The sequence below is a fragment of the Sebastes umbrosus genome, chromosome 7 (assembly GCF_015220745.1).
Source record: "Sebastes umbrosus isolate fSebUmb1 chromosome 7, fSebUmb1.pri, whole genome shotgun sequence".
Lineage (NCBI taxonomy): Eukaryota > Metazoa > Chordata > Actinopteri > Perciformes > Sebastidae > Sebastes > Sebastes umbrosus.
In genome coordinates, this window is record NC_051275.1 from 16,039,038 (window position 1) to 16,066,727 (window position 27,690).

Below are 27,690 nucleotides of genomic sequence, written 5' to 3' on the forward strand. Positions count from 1 at the left end.
GGAAGCTGCATCTGTGTTCCGGCCTGCTCACGAGCTCCGCTGTCGGTAAAGATGGCAGAGGTCGGTCAAAGGCTGGGCAGCGGAGCTTACCGGCTGTCTGCTCTCAGAAACAGCCCGAGTCGACCGGTGTGCACCGGAGAAAGTCCCGGTTCTCTGCTGGTTAGCTGCACCTTCAGTGACAATCGGGTAAAAGAGGAATCAACGCGAGATCAACGTGAAGTTCAGCCGGTGTCAAGAAGCAGAGCAACATCAGACAAACTTTCCAAAGTGAGAAGAAATGTAAGTCAGCAGGAAAACGAGACTTTGCTTTGTGCCACATCTTTGGAGCTGGATTCATCCCGTTTTATGAGAGAGACTCACACAACAACAGCCCTGTACCTCTCAGCAAGACTACTGTCTGTCCTCCAGGAGAAGCTGCTGCATCCTCTCCTCCAGGAGAAGCTGCTGCATCCTCTCCTCCAGGAGAAGCTGCTGCATCCTCTCCTCCAGGTGAAGCTGCTGCATCCTCTCCTCCAGGAGAAGCTGCTGCAGCCTGTCCTCCAGGTGAAGCTGCAGCATCCTCTCCTCCAGGTGAAGCTGCTGCATCCTCTCCTCCAGGAGAAGCTGCTGCATCATCTCCTCCAGGAGAAGCTGCTGCAGCCTGTCCTCCAGGAGAAGCTGCTGCAGCCTGTCCTCCAGGAGAAGCTGCAGCATCCTGTCCTCCAGGAGAAGCTGCTGCAGCCTGTCCTCCAGGTGAAGCTGCTGCATCCTGTCCTCCAGGAGAAGCTGCTGCATCCTCTCCTCCAGGAGAAGCTGCAGCATCCTCTCCTCCAGGAGAAGCTGCAGCATCCTGTCCTCCAGGAGAAGCTGCTGCATCCTCTCCTCCAGGAGAAGCTGCTGCAGCCTCTCCTCCAGGAGAAGCTGCTGCATCCTCTCCTCCAGGAGAAGCTGCTGCAGCCTGTCCTCCAGGTGAAGCTGCTGCATCCTCTCCTCCAGGAGAAGCTGCTGCAGCCTGTCCTCCAGGAGAAGCTGCTGCATCCTCTCCTCCAGGAGAAGCTGCTGCAGCCTCTCCTCCAGGTGAAGCTGCTGCATCCTCTCCTCCAGGAGAAGCTGCAGCATCCTCTCCTCCAGGAGAAGCTGCAGCATCCTGTCCTCCAGGAGAAGCTGCTGCATCCTCTCCTCCAGGAGAAGCTGCTGCAGCCTGTCCTCCAGGAGAAGCTGCTGCATCCTCTCCTCCAGGTGAAGCTGCTGCATCCTCTCCTCCAGGAGAAGCTGCTGCAGCCTGTCCTCCAGGTGAAGCTGCTGCATCCTCTCCTCCAGGAGAAGCTGCTGCATCCTCTCCTCCAGGTGAAGCTGCTGCATCCTCTCCTCTAGGAGAAGCTGCTGCATCCTCTCCTCCAGGAGAAGCTGCTGCAGCCTCTCCTCCAGGTGAAGCTGCTGCATCCTCTCCTCCAGGAGAAGCTGCTGCATCATCTCCTCCAGGAGAAGCTGCTGCAGCCTGTCCTCCAGGAGAAGCTGCTGCAGCCTGTCCTCCAGGAGAAGCTGCTGCATCCTCTCCTCCAGGTGAAGCTGCAGCATCCTCTCCTCCAGGTGAAGCTGCTGCATCCTCTCCTCCAGGTGAAGCTGCAGCATCCTCTCCTCCAGGTGAAGCTGCTGCATCCTCTCCTCCAGGAAAAGCTGCAGCATCCTCTCCTCCAGGTGAAGCTGCTGCAGCCTCTCCTCCAGGTGAAGCTGCTGCAGCCTCTCCTCCAGGTGAAGCTGCTGCATCCTCTCCTCCAGGAGAAGCTGCTGCATCCTCTCCTCCAGGAGAAGCTGCTGCAGCCTGTCCTCAAGGTGAAGCTGCTGCTTCCTCTCCTCCAGGAGAAGCTGCAGCATCCTCTCCTCCAGGTGAAGCTGCTGCATCCTCTCCTCCAGGAGAAGCTGCTGCATCCTCTCCTCCAGGAGAAGCTGCTGCAGCCTGTCCTCCAGGAGAAGCTGCTGCATCCTCTCCTCCAGGTGAAGCTGCAGCATCCTCTCCTCCAGGTGAAGCTGCTGCATCCTCTCCTCCAGGTGAAGCTGCAGCATCCTCTCCTCCAGGTGAAGCTGCTGCATCCTCTCCTCCAGGAAAAGCTGCAGCATCCTCTCCTCCAGGTGAAGCTGCTGCAGCCTCTCCTCCAGGTGAAGCTGCTGCATCCTCTCCTCCAGGAGAAGCTGCTGCATCCTCTCCTCCAGGAGAAGCTGCTGCAGCCTGTCCTCAAGGTGAAGCTGCTGCTTCCTCTCCTCCAGGAGAAGCTGCAGCATCCTCTCCTCCAGGAGAAGCTGCTGCAGCCTGTCCTCAAGGTGAAGCTGCTGCTTCCTGTCCTCCAGGAGAAGCTGCAGCATCCTCTCCTCCAGGTGAAGCTGCTGCATCCTCTCCTCCAGGAGAAGCTGCAGCATCCTCTCCTCCAGGTGAAGCTGCAGCATCCTCTCCTCCAGGAGAAGCTGCTGCATCCTCTCCTCCAGGAGAACTTTGTACAAAATTGCACAGACTCTTCAAAACTCAGTCAGACAACAGAAAATGTAGCTTTAAGAAGTGTTAAGAAAATAAAAGGGAGGCATGAGCAATCTGTGATATGTTGTGAGATGGGCTCTTGCGACAGACGGGCTCCACTTAGGATGTTTCATGAAGAAGAATCGATCAATATGTTTCAAAAATAGGATTCAAATAGGCACATGAACTGCTCCGTCTGCTCCTCGACTGAAAATGAAATTTCACTTCCGTAGCTAAAATGAAAAGACAGACGTTGACTCTTGATATGTTTTTTTTTCTCTCCTCCAGGAGAAGCTGCTGCCTGGCAGGATGACATCCTGGATCAGAGGACCTGTCTCCATCCACCCTGATGCCTTCAGGTCCCCTCAGCAGCTGCGAGCCTTCTGCACTGTCATCTTCATCCTATCAGAGCAGGGATCAGAGAGACTGAGGCGTCTGAAACTACACCCTGATACCCTGCAAGCACTTAGTAGAGGCTACAGGTGGAGGAGTGGCAGCAGCAGCTCAAAAGATGCTCCTGTGCTGTACAGAAGCAGGACGTCCTATTACGACGTCCTCAAAGTGACCCCCGGTGCCACACAGTCCCAGATCAAGACGGCCTACTACAAGCAATCCTTCATCTACCACCCTGACAAGAACCCGGGGAACGAGGAGGCCACCCAGCGCTTCTCTGAGATCAGCGAGGCCTACACCGTGCTGGGCAGCATCAGCCTGAGGAAGAGGTACGACCGTGGTCTCCTGAGCAGGTCGGATGTTCAAAGTGCAGGGAGACCGTCCTCCAAAGAGACCACAAGCAAAGGTTCCCCACCACAGCAGCAGCAGTTCAGAGCCAGGCGGTTCTCCCAAGCTGGGGGGAAGACCATGTTTGATTTTGACGCCTTTTATCAGGCTCACTACGGGGAGCAGCTGCAGAAGGAGAGGGAAATGAGAGCCAGGAAGCAGCGCATGGAGGAGCAGCAAAAGGAGGAATATAAGAAGTGGAAGCAGGCGAGGACGATGGACATGACTGTGGCGGTGCTGCTGGCCATGGCAGGCTTATTTTTTGTCAACGTCATCAAGCCCTGAAATAGAAGCAGCAACCTGGCGTCCCCCAGAGGGGTTGCATGTTACGACTCTCAGGGGGGTGGAGATGGAGGGGGAGGGGCTACCTCAGACTGTTTTGCAAGTGTTGCACAGTTTCTGACAGTTGAAGATGACTATTTTTACTGTGTTGTAGGAGTAAAGAAAAGCCGGATGACTGTGTCCCATCATCTAGCAGCCATGGATAGGCGAATCACCTCACAAGATTGTATCAAGACAAGGACTGAACATACCTGAACAAACATACCTGTTCATTTTCTTCCATGTCTAGGATATTAAAAAGCATAAATAAACATTACACACACATACACTTACCTAGAAAGGGGTGCTAGATTAAAAACAAACCCAGTAACGTCAGTTATAAACTGGAAATCTGCAAACCTCACAACAGGATGTGCCATTATTTATTCCTGCTGATATCATATTTCACACGTATTTTTATTATAAAATTGGTTTCAGAGTCACGTCATCGCAATCTTGTAAAAGTGAATTCATACTTGCCCAGATGTTGCAACAGGAACAAACGTCATGTAAACGTGTCATTACAGGTTTAGTCTTTGCATCATCAACAATTGTTCACACTCTCTATTAGTGGTGACAATCTGAAGCCAAACAATCTTTTTTTTGTGGCAGCTCAATTCTGTTCATCCAAACACTGCACAAGGATGGAAAACAATAATTAATGCGTCATGCTGAAAAACGCACAATCCCTCTGCCTTTCCCTACACACTGGATCTGTAAAGTAGAAAATTAGTTTGAAGTATGCAATTTTAAGATTATTAGGATATCAATACACATTTTACACCAGGTGTGTATATGTGTATGTACTGTACATAACAAGATGCCATTCTGTTGTGGAATTTTGTGTGAGGGAAGTTATAAGAATATATGATCAAACTGTTTGATTTCTTTGTTTTAATCTAATTTTATTTATGAATCATCATAGTAAATATGTTTGCAATTTACCCAGCATGTTTTTTTTTTCTGCAATACAAAGATCTGACCTCTAGAGGGCAGCCGAGTACATGAAAATGATCTCTGGGTTACAGCTGGAGGCCCGAGGGGCTCAGTGAGTTTAAACTCTGTGGGACGATATTAATATAAATGTTATGGAGGTTTCAGCCTGCTGAGAGCTAATGCTGTTGTTGACTGTTTATTTCCCTGAAGGTGCTACATATTAGAAACATCAACATGTCTGGGATTAAGTTACCAGTCTTTAAACTGACTGGAGTGATCAAAACGAGTCAAATACTTTAAACTATGATCTTTGAAACTGGTTCACTAGCTGTCATACATTTATGAACTGACACTGAATGTAACTCAAACTGTTTGCATTAGGGCCTTATTATGGATCATATGGGAGACTGTTTTATGTAATATAAACTGAAACAAAAGGAAACCACATGACGTCACGTTTCACACTTCTGTTAATACACATGAATAAATAGAGGTGAGACAAATTGTCTCTACAGAACAATGTCCCATCACTATAAGTAACCTAACACCTAAACTCTTTGACTTTTCTGAGCCTTTAATCTCCAGCATTTCAGATTGTGACATTTTATGAGTGAATAACTGCAGAAAAAGGCGAAACAGTTTGTTCACATTTTATTCACAGAAATATAAAGTAGTATGTCAAGTACATCACTTTGTACAAAATTGCACAGACTCTTCAAAACTCAGTCAGACAACAGAAGATTTAGCTTTAAGAAGTGTTAAGAAAATAAAAGGGAGGCATGAGCAATCTGTGATATGTTGTGAGATGGGCTCCTGCGACAGACGGGCTCCACTGAGGATGTTTCATCAAGAAGAATCGATCAATTGTACATAAATAAGACTCGATAGGAAAAATGTAATTTACAACGGTTTAGGAATAAATATGTTTCAAAAATAGGATTCAAATTGGCACATGAACTGCTCCGTCCACTCCTCGACTGAAACTGAAATTTCACCTCCGTAGCTCAAATGGCCGTGCTTGAAAAGACAGACGTTGACTCTTGATATGTTTTTTTTCCAACTGAACAAAAGTGTTGCATATGTTTGAGATAAAGTAGCTGAAAGGTGTCTGCTCTTCTGTTCATGTTTTCAGGTGTCCAACATGCTTTGAAAGAAAAGTTTGACATTGTGTGAAGTACACTCCTGACAGGGATAATACCTGTACTATAAATGTGAAGCTACCGCTAGCAGCCGGCTAATTTAGTTTAGCACAAACACAGGAAACAGCTAGCCTAGCTCTGTCCAAAAGTGACAAAAGCCGCCTACTTGCACCTCTAAATCTCACTAATGAGCATTTTATGTCTTATTTATTTAATCCATACAAAAAATCAAAGTGTGAAAACGACAAAGAAGATGATTTGTAGTTTTTGCACTTTAGTTTTTGACCGGAAATAAACAACCAAGATACGTGTTAATTAGTGAGCTATAGAGGTGCTAGTAGGCGCATTTTGTATGTTTGGTTCACCGCACCATCTCCATTAAAGCTAGGGTAAGCAGTTTTTTGGAAGGCATCACTGGGCAAAACTTCCATGATAACCTTTCAGCATATTGTAATTCAAGTGTTCTGAGAGATAACTAGACTTCTGCACCTCCTCATGGCTCTGTTTTCAGGCTTTAAAAAATCTAGGCCGTGACGGGAGACTTTGGCCAATCACAGGTCATTTCAGAGAGAGAGCGTTCCTATTGGCTGCACGTCCCTTCAGATGGAGAAAGCTTGATTCAACGGCAAATATCCTGCAAGAAAAATTGCTATTCCAGCGTTGGCAACAATTGCCTACACTGCAAAGCAACCCAAAAAAGGAGGAAGACAGACTTATCGAAAAAGAGGGTGTAAAAGTCTGTTAATATTGGCAAAGCATTTCAGAGATGAGGAGAAAATGTTGCCTATGTTAATAGTTTAGCCTTCTGCCAACCGTAGCCAAAGCCTCACAGCTGCAGCTAAAGTAGCTCGAAACACAGTATGTCATCTCAAAGGGCTGTACGGGTCCACAAGGTTGCAAAGAAAACAGGACGGTAATTCTCATAGAATTGTCGCTCTATAACGGCATCAGGATCATAATGATGATCGGGATGTTTGGAATGAATGACTAGTACTCGCACAGGTTACTGTATGAAGCCTGAGCTCGTCTGGTTGGAGGGGATTATAGGACGGAGAGGGGAAAGCTGCAGGAGGAGGGCTGTATTATCAAATTCTGGTATTTTTTGCATGAAACATTCCTGAGCGGGGCTACTGTTTCCCCATTTCCAGTCTTTATGCTAAGATAAGCTAACCTCCTGCTAGCAGTATAGCTTCATATTTATTACATATGACATGTGAGCGGTATTGATTTTCCATTTAATTCGAGGCAAGGAAGTGAATAGATGTATTTCCCAAACTTTTCCTTTAAGAGGATATTTTGACTATGTTGTATTATAATGAATGTCTGCGACCATGATGTCCATTCTTACAGTAACATGAGTATTTTGTGGTGTGAAATTTATTTTTTTTGTTGAATTATTAAGTTAAAAAGCTTAAGCTCAGTTCTCTGTCATCTTCCCGTTCAAGCATGGCCATCTAGCTCCCTTTATACCTTACTGCCTGTATCGTTTCAATCCACACCAGGCCGCACAAACAGTACACAATACTGCCACCTCTCTAAACAAACAAGGCCCCAGTCCCTCCGGTAGCCTAAATGCTGGATTTGGTATAATAATATCTTCAAGGCATTACTTCAAAGTGAACTCCTATATTAACAGCATATCTAATCTACAGGTTATTGATATGATAAGCTTGGATACAGAACCAGCACCAGACGGAGGGACCTCGAAAACCATGTTTTAGAAACACTACTGTAGCACACCGATCATTGAAAAATATTTGGACTCTAACACGCCACCACACACTCATAGAAATAGCCCAGCGTGACAGCAAAATGGGATCCGCCCTGTCATATTCATACAGATTGAACTTTTGTTCATCTTTTATTTCAATATTTTTTAAACTGTTTTCTAACACAACATATGAGTGTGTGCAGTGTTGCAGCCATCAATAAAACTGTGAGAACAAAATCATTTCAGTATGCAAAGATTTGCATGTTCAGTGTGTTTTTTTTAAGCAGAAAACTGACGGTAAAGTAATCACCTGCTTTACATTTTGGGATTATGCAAGATGTCAACACCATCCTCTTTGTCGCTATGCCGTCCGTTCAAGTTCAAGGTAATTGTCAGGCACTAAGACCCTTTAGGCTGTACACGTTTAAGAAAAACATCTCCGAGCTAACACTAACACACCCATGATTGCTTCACTGATGTTAGACTAGAGCAGGACTTTGTAGGGAAACCCTGCAGGGACAGCGAGGATATCCGGGACAGACTCAAAGCAGCTTTACAAACATTAATGGGTTGCTCTCGGGAGCCCGGAGGAGCTCTGAGGGGAGGGACTGTTTCTTCAGGGTCATTTCAAAACTCTCGATCCTTCAGCGGGGTGGTGACACAGGCTCTGCTCCCAGGGAACTGTGGGTAAGGGTGAACAGGAAGTCGGTCGGAAGAGATGAATTAAAGCCATATGACTCCACTGGATGACTTCCTCTTGCTTTCTCCGCCTACGCTCATCTTCTCCGTTTCTTCCTGTGGCCTTCTGTTTCTCTGTTCACTGACATTCTTGAGTTTGAAACGAAGCCTGAGGGATTTACTATCGTGGACACACTGCTTGCCATGATCTCACCTCCCTTCTCGAATCAGAGAAACAGGAAATTACCTTGAAATAAAACAAACAAACAAACAAAACAATGGGCGATCCAGTGATTTGGACCGTTTTTCATCATCAGCACAGCGTCCCATGTCACCCCCGATACATGACTGAACTATGCCCTGGGCTCTTTAGTAGAAAGAGTACTGGTTCTCCACTGCCCGGGCCCTGCGAGTCCCGTCGGCGTCGTGGTAGTCCTCAGATCCACCACTAGAGGCCTCCAGCAGGCGTTCAGAGCTGTTGCTCCGGCTCTGTAACCCTCCTCCTACTCCTGCTCCTGTACCTGGGTCACTGCGGGAGAGTGAGGGAAGGGCGGTGGGTGAGGAGGAGGTGCTCGAGGAGAGCGGGGCATCGGGAGGGGGTCCTGCAGGCGCTGCCATCCCAGGAGGATGGAGAGGCGGCTGGGCTGGATCTGTCCGGCAGCCTGCATCTCTGGGTGGGGTGACGACCGGAGGCACAGTCGCATCTGCAGCAGATTGTGGGAAGAAGAAAGAAGACAGAATAATAATACAGATGAATCTGTGCTGCTGATAATTGTTGGTTTACACTGAAGGCTCCTTCATAGAGCAGCATGTAAACACAGGCAGTGTTGGCCTCCTTTATTATGCTTTCTCTTGGTGGGCAATAACACCGACAACACTGGTGCCAAAGACACGCCTGAGCAGTGTATCAGTGAAGCCTTTTACGCCCTGAATCAAACCCTCACTCTATGTAACTATGTGTATGGGAGTGGGTGTGTGTAGGTCCAGCGTTGGGGGAAACAGAGGGCCTCTTTGTGACCACCAGGGTGGGTAGGGGCCGGAGTCTCGGCCTGCATGCAAAACTGCTGCGGTATAATCGCCCCCTCACTCTCCTGTACAGGAGGACATTCATCCCATGCCAGGAGAGCAGAGGGCAGGATGGAGGAGGGGGAGGGGGGGCAGGTTCAGTGAGTTTTAGCTCTGCTTCCTCCGTCTATAAGGACAAACCTCTGCTATCCATCAACACATCAAACTTTCTGGAAGTTTGTAATTGCCTCCATTATCCTTTGGTCTTGAAGAGCGATTGTCAAATTGAGACCACTTGCAGATTATTTCCAAACTCTGCAAATCTTGAACAATTTAGCCTTCTTTTTTTTGGTTTAAGCGACTGAATATGGATCATTGAGACAGCTACAAGATGATGGTGAATGCTAAAACTTGGTGTACCAGTAGTACTGACTCAGTAATGTCAGTCACACAGCAATATCTAGCTTAAGTTTGCAAACATTAGCTACCACACGCTACTGGTCATACCAGACCAAATAAGGCTGTCGCACCAAAAACCCTTGCCCGTACCGAAATTAATAAAAGTATGTTTAATTTCTTATGAATTCAACTTTTCATTTGTAAGAGGAAGGATGTGTTTATTCTTCTTTCAAATGTTACAATCATTTCATGTCACGTTACAGTCATTTAAATCTCAAACAATGTAATAATGAGAGACCTACATATCGGCAAATATTAGATTATTGCTGATATATTGTGTCAGTTTATATTTCCCTCTCAGGTCACAATTATTTTGAAAAAAAACAAAACTTTTGTTTGTGTTTACGTTAAATATGACTGTCACACATAGACTGTATATAAGAAGTGGACATAGTCATCGTGACGTCACCATCTTGTTTTTTTGCAACCAGAAGTGACACTAGAGGGTGGTGCTAAGTACAACCGAATGCTGAATAAGACATTTTTAGGCGACCACAAAGGTTTTAATTAACTTTCAGGAACTGAAAACACACTGTGAAAGGGTTAAAGTTGTTGAAAACACGGACAACTCCCAGACCGGACAACACCGTGGTAGCAACCTGTCAATCACAAGGTAGCCACGCCCTAAAGTATACCCTGCTTTATGGTCTATTTGACTCTAAATGGGACCATAATCTACTAAATGAACATCATGCTGTATTGAAGAAGACTTGAAACTAGCGATTGAGATCATAAACTCATGTTTACAATGTTTATTGTGGTAATAAACCAAGTGAGAAGTAGGCTCATGTTCTCATAGACTTCTATACAATCAGACTTCTTTTTTGCAACCAGAGGAGTCGCCCCCTGCTGGCTATTAGAAAGAATGCAAGTTTAAAACACTTCAGCATTGGCTTCACTTCTCAGATCCGGTTGCCCACTCCTATCAAATCATTATCATCTTTTTTAAACTCTCAAATATAATATTGGCCTCAAAAATCCAGTATTAGTCGGCCTATAGTAATGACAAATATTGTGTGATTTCTAACTTTTATAGGAACTTTTTATTAGAAATGACCTAAAGGCCTAATGGGCCTTTTTCACAGCAGACATTTTGACTTGTAATAGCAAGAAAGCAGCGACAGTGAGCCAGCATGCACAACACCAGGGCCCTGAAACCAAACAGCTAAGTGAAATTCAGCCATCATTCATTTTATTATTTACACCTGTACCTGTAGATCAACATCTATGACCTCTGCAGTTAAATCTACAGTTGTGACTGGTTTCAAGTGAGATGCTGTGAGTATTTTTCCTTCATGTGTCGTGTACCTGTGGTGGAGCTTCGCTGCACTTGTACATAGGAGCGTAACGTGATGTCAGCCGAGCCTCCAGATTCGAGGGGGATGGGGTGGGCGTGGAAGTGTCTCAACATGTCCGACACGGTGTGAAACCACAAGTGGTGCACGTGGCACTGCCCGTTCTCATTCACTGACAAACGCAAATGCTGGGAGGGAGAGGAAGAGGGGAAAGAGGGGGAGAGAAGACGTTAACAAGGGAGAGAAACATGTGTGATTCAAGGGAATAAAGAGGGAGATAGGTGGTAAAACAGATGGAAAGGGAAAGAAAAAGACAGTGAATGCCTGAAACAGACAGACCAAGGCAGAGGTCAGGACATTATCTGAGCGACGTCTCGCTGTGGGAACAGAGTGACAGAATGCCAAGGCTGACACCAGAGGAAGAGGCGGCAGCTGACACTTCCTCAACACTGCCGGCTGGCAGGATGTGATGTGCAGGGATCGAGTTACATAAGCGGACACAAAACGTTGACATTACTGCATCTTTTCCAGGGCATCAACAAACTGGGTCCAAAATGTCACGAGAACAAGCGTGAATGTGAAGCAGCTGGGAGGAGAGATTAATGTATTCTAAATTAAATGAATTCATTATTTAAAGAATGCAAAAGTCATCAATGACAATTTTGATAACGGATTGATTGTTTTAAGAGTATCAAGTAAAAAATAAAAACTTTTTTTGGTTCCTTTTAGTTCCTCTTTTTTAATTTCATATCACTTTAAACCCAATACATTTGTTTTGTTTTTTACTGTTGGTCAGACAAAATAAGCAAAATGAAGACAACTTTTGAATTTTTTCACATTTTATAAATTAAGTTAAATATATAAACTAAATAAAACTCTCAAAACATTTACAAATAATAAAAATAATAGTTGCAACCCTAATCTACACATATACAACACACAACTGAGTGTAAGATCCAGTCGCATAATATGAGTTCTCCTCTCTCTTATCATCTCACCTTGGCTTTGCCCTGAAAGTTGAAGGTGAGGACGTACTCGCCCAGCCGCGTCTCGCTCTGACGAATCACAAAGAGCCCGTGGCTTCTGGCCCCGCCTGCGAGCACCAACTGAGCCGCACGCACACGGGACAGCGTACCATGGAACCATGGGTAATCCGCCAGGCTGGCATCGCCATCTGACTCTTTCGCTCCTTCACTGCCACCTGAGTCGAAACAAATCAATGTTCTGTTTATAAGTTTTCATATGCTTTGATATTGAGTTTCTGGAGAGAAAAGGAAATGTGCTGTCACCTGCAGAGGAGTTGGAGCCTTGGGCCTCGGGGGACTGGAGGAAGCGCTCTAAAGGCATGTGGGACGGGTGCTGGGTGAAGGGGGGTTCCCTGCAACGGACTGAGGGGGCGCTGTAATGCTCTGCTGCTGTAGGACACGACCTCTCCGGAGCACGATACACACCTAAACACGTTTTTTAATATATTTTAACACATTAATTTTATGTAACAGGTGCTGCAAAAAAAACTGGGAAGAGTGTTTGCTCACCTTCAGAAAGCAGCTCACAGCTGCAAGAGGCCACCATGGAGCAGTCTTTGGAGGCCTGACCATGAGGACACGACGCCAGCTCGATGTCGTCGCCGCTGTCCCTGTACACAAGCAGGCAGGTCAGGAGAACCGCAAGAACGTATACACACGCACACACGTGTGCAAACAAACAGCACAGAGTCTAACTAACGCACATCCAAGTCCTACAAACAAGGACACAAATAATGTTTCTGTTTACGTCCTGAGCTGCACCGACCCAGGAAACGGAGGAGGAATGTCAGCGGTGCGAGCTCGCCCATGTTTGTGCTAAAGTAACCTGTCAAAAACTCCACTAATTTGATGATTAATGACTGTGTGTGTTTCCCCTCCTTCCCCCTTTCCCCCTTTCCCTCTTTCTCCATCCCTCTCTTCTCTCCATCTTCAGCCAACAGCAAATATTTATCTGGTGGTTTACCCGGGGTCTATGCAGTCTTGGATGTCAGCGACCCAGGAGTTTTTCTGCAGCGAGTCGATGGTTTCCAGGATGTACTCTCCTCCGTTTTCCACCTGTGGAAGCAGCCAAACACTGCGATCAGACACTGAGCTCCATTCAAAGGACCACATCAGGGTACAGAAATCCAGTGTTAGCTCAGTAAGGGCATGGGGGCTTGCTCATTCTCCAACAACCTGTTTTTGTATAGAATCATATCTGAAGCTGAGGCAGGTGTGTTGATGTGGTCGTAAAATGGCTGAAGTTTCTACCTTGAGAACAAAAGTGTTGTCCTTGTCGGGCATCTCCAGCGGCATGGTGGTCCTCACCTCCACGATGGCTGTCAGAGGGATGCTCACTTTGGGCTTCGAGGACTGAAGTTAAGATGCAAACAGACACAGAATAAAAGGTCATATTTAAGCTAAACTGTAAAAAACAAATGTGATTTTCTGGTGATATGCATAACCTGAGGGTCGGGACCCCCACAAGGTCATAAGATCAATCTATGGGGTTGCAAAAAAAAAAACATTACAACATTTCTGCTGCTACAGTAAGCTTATTTTTGAATCTGCATTTTCAAATCTGATCAAACTCACCCCCAATGAAGCATATTAGCTGAATTTTTTAGTTAAACTATTGATCTTTCATAAAGAACGTGGCAAAAGCACCACTTTGCTCTGAAACCCACTACTTCCAATGGCTTGCGCGACGCAACAACTGCTTTTCGCTGTGCCAAGCGAAGCGAGTTCTATGTGAAAAGCCTATAAGGATGTTGTTTTTGCCTAACTGTATCTTTGATTGTTGTTTATTTCATGAAAATCATGAAATTATAAATGTGCTAAATTGAAATTCAGAGCATATCTATTGCCTCCACACAGCTCTCAACATCGCGACAGCTGAGCACAAACAGAGCAAATAACGGCAACAGTGTTAACAGTGTTAACCTGAGTGGGAACCGGAGGTTGTGTGCTACGCTTCCGCGACAGCACCGTTGGTCGGGACAGCGTTATCAGCTGTAACCGCTGTATGAATGGAGGGCAGAGCGGTGGCCATGAGCTAGCCAGTAGGGCATGCTCACATGCACTAACATGCACTAAAAGGCATTCACGCCCACCCCGGCTATGTCAACAAAGCGCAGAGAAGATCTGATTACAACACACACAAAGAGAGAGCGACTTCATTCTCTGCTCAGGTAGACATTACTACATAGCAAATAGTTGTTTGACGCTATATTAATGCTCCGAATGTCGTATAGAGAACCTTTAATTTTATCAGGAAAAACTTAAAGTTTTTAGGGGCTTTAAGGGGTCACAAGCTAAAAATGTTGGGAGCCATTGCTTTAGATGAAGTTACAATAAACAAGCATGCGCTGCCTGTGCTTGCATATCACAGTAGACCGAGAAACACGTAAGGTAACAACATTATTCTTAATTACTGTTCAACTAAACTAAACTAAACCAAACTAAAAATACATCACTCCCTGGGTGGTACTGTAATTTTCCACCAGTGTAATATCCCCACCAAAAAACTGAATAAGTAATTATGAAAGGTCCAAAGTTAAATTAAATCCTTCATTACATCCTGTAGGAGGCAACTGCAACACTTTTAAAAGTAGAAACTTTAGATTTTACAACAAAAAAAGCCCTATATAGAGCTTTTAATTAGTGGTACAAGTTTAAATAGTTCCACTTCACGCTCTGTCTTTAGTGAGAAACACACCCAACTTCTCAAACGATAATTAAGGGGCAACATGCAGTCTGCATCATTGGTATGACCTAGCAGCAATGAACTGCACCCCCCGTCTCCTGAGATTAAATAACCCATTCAAATAAAATAATGCCAACATTAAAAGAGTAGGGAAGAGTTTACGAAAGATCGCACAATCTGCAAAAATGACTCCACAGCTCAGTTTTTATGCCGTCTCTTATTTCTCAGTGCGTCTCTCTTCTCAGCGATTATTCCTGCTGACTGACTGTAACAAACATGAAACAGTTTACATGAAAACATCCTGGCCTCAGTTTGCCCTCTGCAGAGAGTTGGATCCAGATGATAATCTTAACAGATCCAATGAGTGTGTTTGAGGCGGTGAGCTGTGTGTGTGTGTGTGAGTGTGTGTCAGAGCGAGAAGGAGGCTGACTGATGGTCTGGCAGAGGCTTATCAGCTGATCTGTCTGGAGCAACACTGTTCTCATCTTTATCTGCCCGTGCAGCTGGCTGCCATCCACGCCCACAATTCCTTTCTCTGGATCAGATGTCAAAAACCGCTTCCTGTATTAAACCATTTTTCCATTTCCTGTAGCTACCTCTCTACTGCGGACAGGGACAGCAGCACAAGCTCAATCTCAGTGGGAACTGTCTGCTGAAATGTTAAATTGGTGCAAACCAGTCTTAACCAGTGCACGGTGATTGTACATGCTCCACCACACAGCTATTACAGCCTCACAGGAAATACGTGTCAGTGTGGTCAGTCTTTCTATTCTGTGCTGTGGGCTTTCTGATAAAAACTTAAAGGGTCAGTCCACCCAAACGACAAAAACATATTTTCTCGCTTACCTCGTAGCCTAAAAGATTATTATTGTGTTTTTATTTGTCCATAATGCTGCTCTTTGGTGCTGAGCAGGTAGTGTTACAGTTGTATGAGCTTTTTTTCTGAATGAAAGGTGAGAGTGATCCAAAACAGTAGAGTTGGGGGGCATAAAACCAAAAAAATGAGCTGAAAGACACAATAAAGTTCAGAGCTCAAGACATCTGTCTGAGTTTTTCAATTCAAACAAGGTGGAAATCTCAGACATGGATTTATCAAAACCAGGACAAACAAAACCAAAACTAACTGCATGGTTAAATACCACTTTGAGTTTTTTTTTTTTTCCAATTTGGCTTCAAACAAAACCAAATAAGAGCCGAGGGAGTTTTGGTGGGATTATTTTTGGAGGCACAGAGGGATTTCTTTCTGAATTGGTGTTATGATGCGACTTCAAACCATTTTAAAGAAACTGTCAGCAAATGCTGAAAAATGTCCCAATTGATCCAATATCGTAACCACTGTTTGGATGTCCTGGACATGTGGTATTGTGTGTCCACACAAACACATTAGCCTGCTACCTCATGGCACGAGCATTATTTCTTTTCCTTGTGTAAATACCGGTAGCATTCAGGATTGTCTGAACGTCCACAGTAATGGGTTGCCATTTCATTTGGGCCAGTTATCCACTAAAAATAAGGTAATCACCAGCAAACAGCAAAAATAATCCCAAAAAACATTTTAGATTTAGATTTGTTTGGATATTTTTTTACTTAAATCAGCTTTTTTTTTATAACAAACAATTCCTGTGATGTGTTCCAGCTCCTTTGACTCTTTAGTTATTGCATGTTATACTTTGGGTGGTGTGAGGCTAGTGGGTCGCCTCGGGGCCTGCTGCTGTGTCATAATGCGGGCAGTTAGCGTGCTGCAGTGTGCTGCCACACCGAGCAGCCGGCAGATTGATGGCCCTGACAGGGACGGAGCCACAGCCAGTCAGCCAGGAGCGGGCAGGAGTGAGATTTTATGACTCAGTTTATCTTTCCGACACTGTTGGCTCCGCACTGTTATGATTTGTAAGACCTGAATAAGACAGCAATGATAAAACAAGTCAGAGTGTCTGCAGGGCAGGCCTGCCTGTCGAGATGTGTGTGTTTAATTAACGTGTCACTTCAGCTGCAAACCGAAGTTTCTCCTAATCTCAGATGATAATAATTTTCCCACGTGCAGAGGCACAATCATTAAGTTTCATTTTATATGTTCCCCTTGTTGCTCTCTTTCTGAGTTTGGCAGGCGTTTTTGAGTGACGCACAGAACCTATTTCGGTTCCTATTTTCAGTTTGTCACTGCAGACAGTTTGCCAAAGACGAGGAACCAATCAATATTTATTTTTTGCACATGAAAGGGAATCTTAGCGATCTGCTGCCTCTTACAGAAATCAATGTAACAGCTTCCTCTCTCTCTCTCTACCCTCTTACTCACCCCCCTCCCACGCCTGCCTCCCACCTGTCCTTACCCCTCTCCCCCTCTCCACAGGCTTATCCCCACATTCCCACCAGCCATGATCAAAGGACAGTGGCAGATTTACACACACTCAGCTGCACAGCCTCACGGCCTTCTTAAGGTCAGGGGCAGTGATCTGGAAATCCCATATAGACAAATGTGAAGTGTGCATGCATGCACTTGAGTGTGACCTCACTCGGATTCAGAGGGGTCGGATTATCAGGCTAGATTTATATCTATCTATATGCAAGAAGGGTTGCAACTAATGATTATTCTCATGAATTATCGATGTGTTGATTATGTTTTTTCAATCAATATTTAAGTCTAATGTTCAATTAGAATTGTCTTGAAGAATTGGAAATGCACTTGTCCTCCTGCTTTTAAACAACGGCAAGGCAAAATGACTTCCTCGATTTGCTCCAATTCTACCCACTGCTGCTTTAACAAACTAATCATTTCAGCACTGGATCCATGTTTTCTGCCCGCCTGGTCTGCTCGTGTTTGTGTACCTTGGGCGGTACGTAGAACTCCAGCAGGAACTTCTCGCCTCCTTCCTCCCTCTTCGTCTTCCTCAGGAGCAGGCGGCACTTCTGCCACTGTGCTGCGCCCATACAGTTTGTGTCATCGGCCACCATGTACCTCAGCGCTCCCTCCCTCTGGATCTCCAGCATCTCGGCCTTGTGACCCTGCGAACCTCTGGGAAGCCGCAGCTTTTGGGACCATCTCTCTCCCCCTGCAGCCTCCCCTCCTCCTCCTCCTCCTCCTCCACCTACTCCTCCTCCTCCCACTCCTCCCCCGTTAGCCCTCCTGGCTCCAGAGGGGCCGTCGGGTTCAGGGGAGGCCCGTCTGTGCCACATCTCCTTCACCCCATCCACCACGCAGAGGCTCATGTTCCTCAGGGAGAAGCCCTTCTTGAAGCGAGCCTTTGGGTGACTGACCGACACGTCCTCTGAGCTGCGAGACTGTCCCAGAGCTGACACTTTGTGGGATGGCTGGGGGCCTCTGGAGGCGGTGGTGCCGCTGCCTCCCCCATCTATCCCTCCCCCTCCGCTGTCCATGCTGTCCAGGGATTCGCTCGAAGCCCCGGCGTCCTTGCGTCTCTGGTAAAGGTCGTGACCGTAGGACATCGGGCAGCCCTGGATTCCAAGGAAAGGAACGATGCTGTACTTGGGCGCCGCGTTAGAGCCGTCCTCCCCCGGCGAGGACGCCTGGCTCTCCCGGGCCTGGGCTAGCGCTGCAGAGAAGCACTCCAGGAAGTGGTTGGCAAAGTGTTGTGAGAAGCTGGCATCGGCGCCGGGCGAGTCGTAGCACGGGTTCTCCGACAGGAAGCGCTGGAACTTGTCAGCGAAGTCTGCAGCGGTGGCTCGAGCATGGAGCTCGCAGAACTCTCGCCAGTCTGGTAGTGGGCACGAGGAGGAGAGCTCCGGGCTACCGGGCACCACCGCTCCGTTCATCACTTGGCCATGTCAACCCACCGAGGAGAGGCTGGAGAGGAGGAAGAGGAGCACAGTGTTAGTGTGGATGCAAGGAAAAGACTGCAGCGCGTGTGTGCGTTTAACTAGCGTTGGATCAGATGTTGTGGGAACACGAGTGATTTTGCAAAGAATAAAAGATACGTGAATGAAGCAGACTGCTGAACAAGCTTGTGTCTGTCAGTATAATATTTGCATCTTGATATGAAAAATTAAGTCCTTTGCAGATTTTCTGTGACATTTGTTTATCAATAAAAACATGCAAAATTGTACTTTTCTTCTGTCAAAATTCTTTAGTTTCACATCAAAATCCCCTCCAGTTTTCAACATTTCAACATCCCATCATGTAAACATGCAATTTAACATCTTTCATTTTTGCTTTCATTTAGTTAATTGTTGAATTGCCCCATGAAAATGATGTATCTCCGATGACAATAATTATTTCAGATAATTCAATGCATTTATTTCTGAGATTTTTCTCGAACCACAAAGAAACACCTTAAAGGTAGAGTATGTAGGATTTGGCGGCATCTAGTGGTGTGGTTGCAGATTGCAACCAACTGAGTACCCCTTCGCTCTCTCCTCTCGTTCTAAGTCTGCTGTAACGTGAGCCACCGAGTGCAAAACCGTGGTACCGTGGTTCACCTCGCTCAGAGGATATTGTTACCATAATAACACTACTTTAGGAGCAACAGAAGTCAGACGGCGACTGGCGGTACCACGGTTTTGCGTGGTGCGGCTCACATTACCGAAGTTTCACAAGCATGTCAGGGAACTACGGTGGTATATTGAGTCTAAAAAACCTGGAATCAGCCAATGAAGAGTATAAACTCCCTCCAGGTCCCTAAAACCCCAAAACTCTCCTGAAATTTCTGACGCTGTGACCTCATTGTCCTCAGTGGTAACTACAGCCCCCGGTGACAACAGGTACAAACAAACACCCAGAGTCCAGCATCTGTGACAGATGAAGATTATGCACAGCACACAGAACTGGCATGTCACTGAAGGATTGAAAACAGTTTATCAACAGATTTAATGTGACAACAGATCGAAGAGAAATCATCCAAGACCACAGTTGCTTTCGTCCACTCATCCTTACATTCCTCTGCTCCCCAGCATGTGTGTTCGTATGACTCAGTCCTATCCTCCCTCTCGTTCTTTCTTTGCTTCACCACATCAGTGACTAACACAGCATCAGTGAATGGCGTCGCACAATCAACACATGTTGGTTTGATTATTGTTGTCTGTAAATCACACAGATAAAAGGATATGGTCTGAGTGGGCAGGCTGGGCGACATACGCAAAAGGGATGGCAAACGCTCCTCAAGCTGTGAGAGCTTATTCTCAGAGCTGCTGATGCTTCTCCTGGCAGTTTCGCCCACAATGTGCGCTCAAATGTTTGCTTTCTGCAATCGCACTCATCAAGTATATACGTGCATACATTTGCACGGCAGAGTTTCCTGGGATTTCTCCTGCAAGCAGCTTTATTGTCATTTAAAAAAAAAAAAGCATCCATGTGGGTCGTCTTTTCACAAAGGATTAGAGCAAATAAAAGCTCTCCACTTGATTTAAGTCTGACACACACACGTCTAACTACAAGCCAATCTTTCCCTTTCATTTCCACTTCTTTCCTTCTCCCAGAGATCTGAAACAAACAACATGGCAGATCAGAGAGCGGATAATGATGAGGGGAAGCACACAGGAGTCCCAGCTCTTAGCTCATCATGTAGAGAGAGAAACTCCTGGATGAGGAGACCCAGTGTCAGTTGACTTGAGAGGAACGCTGTGATGGATAGAGATACTACAAAGTAAAGGAAAGGGTGGGATTAGAGAATAATAATGAAAAAAAAAAACAGCAAAGGAAATGTCTCCCTTATCTGCGTGGATGTCCCAGAGGAATCTAAAGTGCCAATACTGTAGTCATTTAGCTTGGTCAGAGGGCTCAAACTAAGCTGATTTGATTAGACGCACAACAGCACTGTTTTGTAGTTGTTGCTGCTGAATCCCAACCAAAGGTCCCCAGATGGGAGCACTTTCATAACCTGTCGCCAGATGACAGAAATACATCTTGACAGGTTTCAGAGACTTGTGGAGCAAAAAGAACGAGACAAGATGTTTGGATTTGTGAAGGTGATTTTATCCACAAACTGAGAGAGAGAAGACATAAATAGAAAGAAAGATACGATAATAATAAAAGCATACGCTGTTATTACACGGCTGTGTTGAATACTCGATTCTGATTGGTCAATTACGGCGTTCTGCGGTCTGTAATTTCTGTATAACAGACGTGAGGAATATTAGCCAAAGAGATTTGAGACAACATGGCAACCCAAAATTTGTTCGTACAATGGCATAACTGATCTATAAAGACTTAGTGAATGTTTTAATAACCACTAATAAAGTTGGTAGTTACAACTTTGAAACATTTATATAGTTATATAGTTATTAGAAAGTGGTACAGAGTTGATCAAACTAAAATCTCTTTCCACTTTCATTCATGAATCCATCACTTCATTCATCCATTCTTCGCCACACCAGATGTGTAAGCTAAACTGCTAACCATGAAGTGTTGTTGTAATAATGATCTCGCTCCCCATGTGAGTGAGTGTGTGTGTGTGTGTGTGTGCGTGTGTGTGCGTGTGTGTGTGAGTGTGTGAGTGTAGGTGTGTGTGCTGCTGCGAGGAAGTCAATACCCATTCAGCTATTTAAAAACCTGCACTGGGCCAACTTTCCACTCATTCAGCAGAAAACAACAACACACAGCGAGGTGTGTTTCTCAAAACTCCTGTCCTTCCGCAAAGATGAGGATGTGCCTCTCTCAAGGATACTGACTGTACGCCGCGCCCACCCACACACACACACACACACACACACACACACGTTCACTTACCGAGTCAGCATGAAACTTAAGCCATGAGACGCTGGAGGAAGTGGACAGCATTAAGGTTTTCTGAGGCTCAGCAGACTGAAGCAGACTACATACTGCAAAGCACACAGAGGTATAAATGATTGTCTGAGACTAGAGAGGGGGGCAGCAGTGGAAAGCAACTAAGTACATTTACTCAAGTACTGTATTGTACTTAAACCTGCAGTAGGCAGACTGTTTTTGGCATCATTGGAAAAAATGCCATAATATAATTTCAGCATATTGTAATTCAAGTGTTCTGAGAGAAAACTAGACTTCTGCACCTCCTCATGCCTCTGTTTTCAGGCTTTAGAAAATCTATCCCGTAACGGCAGACTTTGGCCAATCACAGGTCATTTCAGAGAGAGAGCGTTCCTATTGGCGGTTCATTCAACGAAGGCAGCTGTCAATCACTCGCGACCTCCGATCAAACGGTCAAACTAGGCAAATATGAATCAATATTAGTAGTAATATTAGTTACTGTAATGGCTATTTCTCGCGTTAAATGTGTTCAGAAACATCTTGTAGTGTACTGTTTAGCTGTAAAATTAGAAAGTTTGCTCCGGCTAGTGGGCGGTTCTTGGTATTTCCTCAACTGATCTCAACATGGCTGCCGGGTCACAAACGTTCTCATTTTACAGCTAAACAGTACACTACAAGATGTTTCTGAAAACATTTGAGGAGAGAAATAGGCATTACATTAACAGAATATTGATTCATATTTGATCAGCGCTGCCTAGTTTGACCTTTTGATCTGAGTTTGTGAGTGATTGACAGCTGCTCAGAGATGGTAAGGCTCCAGCTCGGCTCTGATTGGTTGTTTTTCATCCGGTCTGTGAAATCTTGCAGATGCCATTAGGAGTACCGGAGGATACCGGAGGATACCGGAGGATACCGGAGGACACAGAGGCACATGATTTTTTCAGATTACCTGTCTCATGAACGACTGTCAGGATATAGTGACCGTTTCATAAAAATAACCTTTTTTAATCATATTTGCTCCACTTCTACCTTCTGCTGCTTCAAGAAGGATTTTGAATGAAGTATTATTTTACATTGTCGTGTTTGTACTTTTACTTAAGTAAAGGATCTGAATAGTTTTTCCCCCACTGGAGGGGGGCATGTTTTTTGCTCCATAGACCAGCTGCTAAAACAATCAGTGAGTGTGTGGAGGTGGAGGAGACAAGGGGAGCGTAAAGAAAGGGAGACACACTGCAGGACGAGGGGGAGCAGAGGCTCCATGTAGACTCTCACATCCCCACGACTCCCCTTAGTCTGTTTTAGATCCATTGACGGACCTGAAGTACAAGAAAAACAAGACTAAGGGGAGTCGAGGGGAATCTAAAAATGTTCACCTCCATCCTTCAGCCCCCCGACCTCCTGTATCTTTTCCTTATATCTGTTGTAAACATCTAACACTACCGTGCCCCCTCCTCCTCCTCCTCCTGCTGCCTCTTTACCCAGGGGGACGGGGATGATATCTCTGTCAGATGGTTGGGAGTTCTGACTGTAACAGTAAACTGACCGGGGAGGAGAGGGAAGTAACATTACTGTGCGCGGAGAAGCTATCAACTGCAGCCTGCAAAACACATCGTGCAAGATACGTTCACTTCATGTACTGCGTGGAGCCCTCACAGGACCGAGCTGTGCAGAGCCAAGAATTACATATGCCTGATTAATACTGTGGTGTTGTGGGTATAAAGAGCTACTGAGGAGATGATGCTGTAGCCAAGCAAAACGGATGTACGAGGATTTGTGTTTTTAAAGCTGTGTGTACACACATACCTCCGTGCACTTACAGAGAGATAAACACTGTATATGTAGTTTAACAGACTCCTATATCCAAACACACGCGTCGCTGAGAGCAGACTCATGCCAGCAGCACGCCCTCAGTGATTGGTTGATGAGGATGATCGCCGATGTTGTGCTCTCAAACCCCGGGGAGTTTGGGCCCAGCCATGTTTTCTAAGATTAGCCTGCTCCACAGCACAGCACACAGCTAGCAGCACACTCAGTACAGTACACAACATCTTCAACGCTACGTGAATCCATTAATTATGTGTTCTTATATAAGATGGAAATATTGCAGTGGACTGGCGACATTTAAAGACATGAGACATGTGTCACGTTTGTCACACACACGGGACATAAAAGACCAGCAGAACAACGCCTTTGTATTTATGTTGGGTTCATACATATTCACAATGATGTTCACGTATACTGTTCATGCATGTATTAATGTAAAGTATAATGAGTAAAAGAATTAAGCGATTAGTTGACTAATCGATTGGACGTTAGTTTGAAAAATAATTTTCGGACTAACAACAAAGAAATGGAATAAAATATTCATAACTATGTTTTTATTTGTGTATAATCACCTGTAACTAAGAATGGTTGTGTTTTCGTTAGCTGAGAATGAGCCCTTCATATCTATATAGAGAGCGGGTCTTCTTCACGGAGTCAGCCATGTTGCTCCGCCATGTTTCTACAGTAGCCTAGAATGGACAAACCAAACACTGGCTCTAGAGAGAGCCTTTCACATTTTTACGTTACCTGAAGGCCATCGTAATTCTCTGAGACGCTTGTGAAACTGTGGTAACGTGAGCCGCAGAGTGTAAAACCGTGCTGCCGCCGTCTGACTTCCGTTGCTCCTAAAGCAATGTTATTATGTTACGGATGGCCTCTGAGCGAGGCAAACAGCGTTACCACGGTTTTGCACTCGGTGGCTCACGTTACTGCAGTCTTGGAAAGGGAGGAGTGAGCGGAGGGGAACTCAGTTGGTTGCAATCTGCAACCACACCACCAGATGTCGCCACACTGTACCTTTAAAATAAGTAGTAAAACTGCCAACAATCGTCTGGTTCTAGCATTTCAGGATCTGCGGCTTTTCCCTATTTTATATGATTCTAAATTGAATAATTTCAGATTTTGGACTATTTATCGGACAAATCAAGTTATTTGAATGTGTCGCCTCTAGATTAATTGATAATGATTAAATAATCGTTAGTTGCAAACCTATATGGTAATTAAGGCTCAAGGTTCTTTATTTGTCTTTGTCAATTCCAGCAAAGTAGTGCTCATAAAATGTGTATATATAAAAGGAGAAATCACATAATGATAATCTAAGGCATAAAATGGTGCAGTTAAAATAAATATAAACATAAGTAAGTATAAAAATAGTAATGTAAATGTAGATTTGTAATTTTGTTGACGAATGGGAAGACTGAGAGCAAACAGGATGTAGTATGTAATAATACGAAGTACGGCTGAATTAGGGCTGCAACTAATGATTATCGATTGGTCTGATGATTATTTTTTCAATTAATACATCGTTTACTACTTACTATGAAATGTAAAAAGAAAGTAAAAAAAGCCCTTCACAAGTTCTGAGAGCCAACGGCGACATCTTCCAGTGTCTTGATTGGTCTGACCAACGGTCCAAAAACCAAAGATATTCACTTTAAAATTATACAAAAGCCGCATTGAACTGAGAAAGCAGCAAATCCTCACATTAGAGAAGATAGAACCAGTAAATGTAAATGCTATTTTTGTTTCATCAAATAACTGAAACGATGCCAAACACTTCCCACTTCCAGCTTCTCAGTTGTGAGGATTTCCTGCTTTTCTTTGTCTCATATGATAGTAAACTAAATATCTTTGGATATTGGACTGTTAGAAAGGAAAATAATAATTGTAATAATGGGTTATTTTTTTACCCAGCACCTACCATGGTGTGTGAGTGGGTGTGTGAACGGGGGAATTAGAGGCAACATTGTAAAAAAAACATAAATGCAGCCATTTACCATTTAGAAAACCACCCAAGACAAGGGTTTGTTTAGACCCAGTGTATTTTTTCATTACTATTGGGTTATACACCCAAACTAAAATCTGTTATAATCTACTCTAGCTCTTTTTAAACTTACATGCCATTATTTGTCTCTGACTGATTAATAACATGTGTATCCTCTGCAGTTTTGAATATCATATTTGTATCGTTTTGTACAACTAACAATACATTTGTGACATTTTTATAGTCAAACTTACTACATTTCAGTTTGGGTAAATAACTCAACTGTAATATATAAAATAACACAAACACTTGGTAAAGTTAACCCAGTCTGTGCTAAGTTGATACAAACAACCAGGACTGCAAGAAACATCCAATAAATGACAAAACCAAAATGAACTTTGCAGCACAAACGAAGAAGATGGAGATTCAGAAATTGTCACAAACATGCTGAACGAGGACAGAAAGAAAAGCAGACGGTGACTAAGGAGAGACAAAGAAAACGCCTCACTTCCAGAAGTCGACATACAGAACATTACAGTAGACATCCAGGTGTGTGTGTGTGAGGGTGTGTGATAGAGAGAGAGAAGGAAAATATGTAGATGAAAAGCAGAGATGTAGACAGACACAAGATAAAAATCAGAAGATAGGGAGGTGGGATGAGGGAAGGGTATCAGACGTAGTAGTCAGAGCAGAAGTAGGGAGTCTAACTTCTTTTAGATCTGTTCACTTCACAGCATCCGGTCAGTGACCTTTGACCTGACCCCTGATAACCTCGTCCCTCCCTGATTCAACCTGAATGTTGTCTGGAGAGTTTTAATGAGTCCCGACGCTACACAAGACCACCAGAGAGGAGAGCGTCTACTGAAAGGTATACACTCCTGATCCAGACACTGATACACCCGGCTGCATAAAACTATGTGTGTGTGAGTGATTGTGTCTAGACGCAGACGGATGCAAATGGTGATAATAAACCAGACATGATAATGAGAAACAAACTGACCAGTGTTCACCAGTCTGCTTGTTGGTTTTTCACCACTTCACAATATAAGTACAGCAGGGCCTCATCACGCAGATATTAAACACATTAATTAGCATGTCGTCTCTTCCAGCAGGCTCTCCTCACTCCCTCTCTCCTGGTTTCTCTGGCGAGCAGCGACAACGTAAATATTGAGTGAGCTCAGGCATCCATATGGCAGCCAGTGATAAAGGACGGAGCGCGTGGGAGACGCACATTCCGCCACCGACTTCCATTTCCTGTCTCTCACCCACCGGGTCTAACTAATTTCACAGATGACCACAGGCCTCTCGCAGAGGAGAAATACTGCACAACCTGTGTGAGCATCAAGTGTGTCAGTCACTGTAACAGATGAGCTTATTTTAATTTGGTGACGCTGAGCAAATCTGATGTAAAAAAACAGCCTGATAATCACACTGAGGGTGGATAACATGTACGGCTCCATGTAACATGACTTTTTGACATAGTATGCCTTCGTGGTGTTGGATTTTGCTGGCCATTGGTCATTGCCATACGTCGGTTATTTTCTTACATTATCATATTCTCTACTTTTAAGATGTTTTTATGTGTTTGTGTGTATTTGTGTTTGCAAACCCACTTGCAATCAAGAATTCCCTTGAGCGATAAAGTAGAATTGAATTGAAATATGTGGGGCTGCAATGAAAAATAAGGTATCAATTAATCTGTTAATCATTTTTACGATTCGTTCATTTGCTGTTTTGTCTGTAAAATGTCTGAAATTAATGAAAAATGTCCATCACCAGTTCTCAGAGCTCAATGTGACGTCTTCAAATAGATTTTTTTGTGTCCAACCATCATCCTTTAAAGATATTTGATATTTGCATTGTTAGCTATAAAACAGGGGAAAGCAGCAACGCTTCACATTTGACAGGCTGGAGTTTGATAAATGACTTAAAAGTTAAAAATGAATCAATAATTAAACGTTTTGTCGACTAATTCCCTGTTGATTTGACTAATAGATCAATTTACTAATTGTGTCAGCGTGTCCTCTTGGGTGTATTGTAAGCCACTGCCTTCCATTAAGTCACTATAAAATCATAACATAGTGTCAGAGACAAAATGTGGCCCTAAAGGACTAATATCAGAAAATCACAATGATGTAAAGGACTATACAATACATTTTTTTTTATGTTATATTAGATTGCATTATGCTGATGTCAGCTCTGAATAACCTTGGTTTCAGTCAAAGTATTGACAATTATTTGTTAAAAAAGAAAATTGATTTTAGAGGGATGCTGCTTATTTATTACATAAATATGTCTATCAGATTATTAGACAACGTAGTTATAGGAGGAGGGAAATAAGTACTAGTATATAATAACTAGGGCTGTCAACGTTAATGTGATAATAACGAGTTAACGCAAAATCATTTTAACGCCACTAAGTTCTTTAACACATTAACGCAATCGATCTTTCGGAGGTTGTAGCGGGCTCAGTTTTAAAGCTAGAGTGAAGATGGAAGATGGCCCCGAAAAAGGATAAACAACGCTCCAAACTTACGCTAAATTTTGGGGAGGGAAAATTGGCATGGCCATTTTCAAAAGGGTCCCTTGACCTCTGACCTCAAGATATGTGAATGAAAATGGGTTCTATGGGTACCCACGAGTCTCCCCTTTACAGACATGCCCACTTTATGATAATAACATGCAG

The 27,690-nt window shown here is 44.4% G+C and overlaps 2 protein-coding genes across 2 annotated transcripts in view; one reads left to right on the plus strand and one right to left on the minus strand.

Annotated features, from left to right (window-relative positions):
• On the plus strand, positions 1 to 5,585 carry dnajc30b (DnaJ (Hsp40) homolog, subfamily C, member 30b). The gene is made up of 2 exons (XM_037774692.1): positions 1 to 279; positions 2,777 to 5,585. The coding sequence occupies exons 1-2, from the start codon at positions 52 to 54 to the stop codon at positions 3,551 to 3,553; spliced, it is 1,005 nt and encodes a 334-aa protein (XP_037630620.1). The 5' UTR covers positions 1 to 51; the 3' UTR covers positions 3,554 to 5,585.
• LOC119491053 (SH2B adapter protein 2) overlaps positions 5,162 to 27,690 on the minus strand; it is a 24,681-nt gene continuing 2,152 nt past the window's right edge. Inside the window, exons 2-9 of the mRNA XM_037774643.1 lie at positions 17,347 to 18,322; positions 13,089 to 13,190; positions 12,802 to 12,893; positions 12,348 to 12,448; positions 12,102 to 12,263; positions 11,811 to 12,013; positions 10,826 to 11,000; positions 5,162 to 8,757 (exon numbers count right to left, since the gene is read on the minus strand). Of these exons, the coding sequence (XP_037630571.1) occupies positions 8,423 to 8,757; positions 10,826 to 11,000; positions 11,811 to 12,013; positions 12,102 to 12,263; positions 12,348 to 12,448; positions 12,802 to 12,893; positions 13,089 to 13,190; positions 17,347 to 18,291 (2,115 nt within the window). The 5' untranslated portion in view covers positions 18,292 to 18,322 and the 3' untranslated portion in view covers positions 5,162 to 8,422. The remainder of the gene's footprint in view (positions 8,758 to 10,825; positions 11,001 to 11,810; positions 12,014 to 12,101; positions 12,264 to 12,347; positions 12,449 to 12,801; positions 12,894 to 13,088; positions 13,191 to 17,346; positions 18,323 to 27,690) is intronic.